General features: G+C 50.1%; 1 protein-coding gene across 6 annotated transcripts in view; it reads left to right on the top strand.

Annotated features, from left to right (window-relative positions):
• Nucleotides 1-514: 514 nt before the first annotated feature.
• Kiaa1755 (KIAA1755 ortholog) overlaps nt 515-5,130 on the top strand; it is a 36,628-nt gene continuing 32,012 nt past the window's right edge. For 4 of the 6 annotated variants that reach the window (XM_033767130.1, XM_033767132.1, XM_033767133.1 and 1 more), the window contains exon 1: nt 1,128-1,155. In XM_033767130.1, the coding sequence (XP_033623021.1) occupies nt 1,138-1,155 (18 nt within the window). In that variant the 5' untranslated portion in view covers nt 1,128-1,137. The other 2 variants (XM_010640053.2, XM_010640052.2) reach the window with 2 other exon arrangements.

Here is a 5,130-nt window from a genome sequence, read left to right on the forward strand (position 1 = left end):
GGACGAAGGCAGTGCTCCTGCGGCTCTTCATAAGGGCACTAAGCTCACTCACGAGGGCTCAGCTCCTGCTGACCCAATCTCCTCCTAATGCCCTTGCATTGGGGCTCAGGCTTTCAACAAATAAAAGTTTTGAATGTCGCACACCATAGTAATCATCGTCTACTCCCACAGCTGAAGCCCGGGAGGGAACGATGGGTTCGGCGGAGTCAAGAAGAGACCCCACCCCACCGCACCATCATCTGAAAGCCCGAGACTGGGTATCCTGACGAGAGGCAGAATTCCCAGGGGCAGTGACATTGGAACACGGGCAGGTGCTCTCATCCTCACCGTACCCATTTTACAGATGAAGGCACAGGCTTGAGAGAGGCTGTGAGCTGCCGGGAGCGGTTGAGAGAGACTGGCAGGCTGCTCTGACTCCGCAGTGGGTCGGCGCTGAACCGGCTGACGGGCGGCGGGGCTGCAGGCGGACGCGCCACTGGGCGGACGGACGGACGCCAGTTTTTTTTTTGGCTCTCTCTCTCTCTGTCTGTCTCCGGGACACCCGGGCCGCCCTTCGGAGGTGAAATCGGGGTCGTCGCCCTAGGCCCGCCCGTCCGATCACTCCCGGGCTAGGCGGGACCCGGGGCCACGCGGGACCGACGGACCTGTAGAAGCGCAGACCCGCACTCTGGAGAGGAGCTGCCACCTCTGCACCCCGTCACCATGGTAACGCCTGTCTCTCTCTGTCTGTCTCCGGGACACCCGGGCCGCCCTTCGGAGGTGAAATCGGGGTCGTCGCCCTAGGCCCGCCCGTCCGATCACTCCCGGGCTAGGCGGGACCCGGGGCCACGCGGGACCGACGGACCTGTAGAAGCGCAGACCCGCACTCTGGAGAGGAGCTGCCACCTCTGCACCCCGTCACCATGGTAACGCCTGCCCTGGCTTGGACCGCCGAACTCTGTCCCTTTTCTGCTGGGCACGACTCTTCCGAACCCTCTGTGAGGCCGGGTAGAGCCCCACTTTTTATGCTGAACTCATCCTCAGTACCTCAACCCTCTGTACCTGGCCAGGGTTCGGAGCTTAACTGTCCACACCCCGGAAGGGTGAGAGGGTGCCCGAACCCATCACTAGCCGCGTCTTCTTCTCTGGCCTCTCTGCATGCGCAAAGTGGATGGAGTAAGATTCGATAGCTTGTAAACTTTCAGGCTGCCTCAACTCTTAGCACAGAGCTGGGCTTGACTCCTTGCTCTTGAGCCATGGACAAAACTTGGAGTAGTTTTGCATTTTAGAATTGGGGCTGGCAGTGTTATTATCCCAAAGTGGATAGGGAAGGAGGTCAAAGTCACCTCCCAGGGCAGCCTAGCAATGCAGGGCGGGGTGGGGGGGGCTATGGGGCCGAAAATGGAGGAGAGAATAGTTGAAGAAAACCTGGGCTGGTTTTTCTATGTACACTCGGGTCTGGAATGTCAGATGTGTATGTCGTTCTGATGTGGGGCATTCCCAAGGGAATTGCATAGAAAAGTACCCTGGGGAGGAGGCAGAGGGAGGACAGTTCCTCCATACCTGGGCTTTCCTGACAACTGGCATGGGCACTCTGAGAAGGTGGGGACGCTCAGGGGAATTTTGTCTGTGTACACTTGTGCCAGTATCTGGGAACAAGGAATCAAAGAAAAGTCTGTTTTCAAAAGAATCCCAGCCCAGCTGCAGACAGGCCAAGGAGCCCAGGGTGGATTCACAGCAGCAATTTTCCAAATCGCAGGGGATTTGGGAAAAGGGTTGTGAAGACAGGCCGGAACATTAACCCCTTGACTGTGATCCACTGTGGTGGGTTTGTGAGCATTTTCAGTCATGTGCTCATCCGCCCATGACGATTCTATACAGAGATGTGTTTGCACACACCCCTGCACACACCAAAGCACAGTCCCACCGACTCACACGCCTGAATACATGGGCCATTTCACACACACAACCTTGTCCACCTACTGTCCCACACTGCCAGAATACGGGCATACATCTGTGCACATACACACACACACACACACACACACACACACACACACACATCATAAAACCACACACACACACACACACACACACACACACACACATACATTGCAAAACCAGGCACCTGCATCCATACACCAGCAGGACACCTGGACACACTCACTGTTCTCAGAGTTTCTTGAAAATGCATCCTAAACTAGTGATGGCCACCTCTCCCTACGAGAAGGCCCTGTGCTAGGTGCTTTAAACCCAGGAGCTCATGTCATTTGCAACAGCTTTAAGTGTAGTCTTGCTGGTATCTGTAACCCACTGATGGGGACCTGACATTCTCAGGTCCAAAGCCACTGAACCTCCGGAAGTGCAAGTTAGGACAGATACCCCAGAGCCACAGTCTGTACCAAGTATTCTCCAAATCTCTTCTGGTCTTGGACCTAATCCAGTTATTAGAAACTAGAAACTACTCACCAAATCCCAGACCTTTGCATCAAGATTCAAACATTGGGATGCCCTACTCAAAGGTTGAGCAAGTCTTTCCTGAGCAGGTATGGTGGGCAGATTTTCCTCCCTACTCTAATTTTAAATATTGAAGCCCACTTCTCTGACCTCACCTCTGTGCTCCAGCGACTCTGGCTTTGGTTCACAACCTGTTATGGTCCATGCTTTCTCCTACACCAGGGTCTTTGCACATGCTATTCCTGCTGGGAGAAGCACCACCTTTATCTAAGGAATTCCTGTTTACCTAGAATTCTCCACCGAAACACCAGCTCCTTAGTAAAGCTTTTGATGATTTCCCTCTAATAAGAGCATTGTCATGTATCCCTCCCTCGTGGCACCCATTATAGTTGTAATTTTTGTGAAATTATTTGATTAATAGATGTCTAGTGCTTGGGGCCAGCTCACTGTGAGAGAATCTTATAGCAAAAGGGCTTGAGACTCATCCATTCTCACATTTCCCCAATTTCAGTGTCATTGGACAAAATAGGAAAACAATAAAATCTATTTGGCCAATATTTTTTCTTTAAATGAAGTTATTTTATAAATTTCAAATATATCTGAGTAGGTAGTTGTATAAATCACATTTTTGGGGGGTTACCAGGGATCAAACTCAGGACCTTGCACTTTCGAGGCAGGCGGCAGAACCACTGAGCTAAATCCCTGGCCCCTGAGTAGGTAGTTTTATAAGTTGAAAGTTACTGTATAAATATGCACAATGAAGGCAGCCCCTTGTCAGTAACCCTGGCTGGGTGGGGCTAACTTCAGGCCATTCCAACTCAGCACTCTTCCTTGGCCAAAAGGAGTAGTGGTGATTGAGATGCTTGAGCTGTCCTCAGGGCACGGTGGCCCTTGGGCTGGGGATTTAGCTCAGTGGTTCTGGTGACTGCCTCACAAGTGCAAGGATTTGAGTTCAATCCCCCGTACCAAAAAAAAAGACACGGTGGCCCCAGTCTGAGTCTTTCTCCTTGGTGTCATCAGAAGGACTAGGAGACAACCGAATAACTTTTTTGTGTGATTTTGTGTCAAGTCCGTGTCCACCCAAAACTTGTCATGTGGTCCTCCTGAAATGATACATCCTATGCTTCAAAAAAAAGTACATCCAGTTTAATTCATTCAGTGTTGCCAAAGAGCTGGCCACATGGTGGTTCCTGTCCAAGCCTCTGGTGTGTGCCAGGCCCCTGTGCCAGGCTTCTGAGGGCTCGAGGTTCATAGGAACAGGGGCTTGTTTGCTGAGAGTTCTGGGCCATGTGATGGGTGGTGGGAAGCTGTCCCTCTTTCCACAAGCACATGAGTCATGAAAAGCTAAACAGAAGAGAGGCCGGTCCAGTAGGGCTGTGAAGGGTGAACAGGAGCTCACTCAGTCTGGGGAGAGGTACAATCTAAGTCAAAAGTGGTGTGTACTTGGGAAGCAAGTGTTTCCTTAGGTGGAGCCCCAGCCATGGGTTCTGGGCATGGGGAGACTTTAGATGCACTTAGATGAGCATGTTTTTATAGCTTTTCATCTTAATGAGTATTAGGAAGTAATTAAATCAGCAGAAGTCCTGACAAATAATAAATAAATTTAAGTAGAAAACAAATAGACAAATATTAAGTAAATGAGAATTTATACATATTAAACAAATAACAAACAAACATGGCAAGAAAACCTTGTATCTGGGGCACATGGATGATTGGGAATTCCTTGGCTAGAGCATAATGTATGGTTAGAAGAAGCAGGAAAGGTAAGCTGAGAGAAAACAGGCCACCAGCGATTTGGTCGGCAATAGGGAGCCACCTGACATTGTTGAGCAGTGGAGGGTCACGACTAGGTCTCTATGTAGGTAAGGCCATTGTGATGGCCAAAGGGGACCCTGGGCTGGTACTCAGATTCATATCCCCACTTTATCACTTACTAAAGGAGACTTGGTCTCAGTTTCATAAGCTGTAATATGAGAACAAGCCCATCCCATAGAATCTTTGGGACAATAAAATATAATAACGCATGGAAAGTGCTTAGCACAGGCCAGACCCCAAAGACTGGCTTGAGAAGAAGTAGCTCTAGTTGTAACTGTTGCCATTATGTGGCTTGGGTGGGAGACAGTGAGTCTGAGGGCAGAGGCAAAAGGAAGAGGGAGAGAAAGAAACAAGCCTAAGGCTAAGGTTGACAGAGGTGGTGACCTGCTGGAGGTCACACATGTGACATGCTGTGACGGAGCTAGACTCGAGCAGGAGTCGTCTGGTGCCTACCCACTTCTTGGCTTACTGCAGTTTTCAAAGTTGCTGTTTAATAAAGAGCCAATTTTTGCTCATACTTCCACCCACACACAAATATTAAAAGGGATTTAAAACAGCAGAAGTTTTAATTGGATGTGAGCAAGAACTTTCTGGCAGCCAGAGGCTGGTTTTAGAACCTCAGCCTAGACAAGTTCAAGAGGAATGGCCAGGTAGTGGAGGCCGGACTGGAGGTCAAGACCAACCTCACACCTGCTGGGCTGCATCTGGTTCACAGATGTATTTGCTTTGGCCAATCTTGAGAGATTTTACTTAAAAATCACTAGGCACGTGGGCTGGGGATTTAGCTCAGTGGTTCCGCCTCCTGCCTCCACCTCCTGCCTCGCAAGCACAAGGACCCAAGTTCGATCCCCCATACCAAAAAAAAAAAAAAAAAAAAAA

The sequence above is a fragment of the Fukomys damarensis genome, unplaced genomic scaffold (assembly GCF_012274545.1).
Source record: "Fukomys damarensis isolate Sample0158 unplaced genomic scaffold, DMR_v1.0_HiC HiC_scaffold_22, whole genome shotgun sequence".
NCBI classification, from domain to species: Eukaryota; Metazoa; Chordata; class Mammalia; order Rodentia; family Bathyergidae; genus Fukomys; species Fukomys damarensis.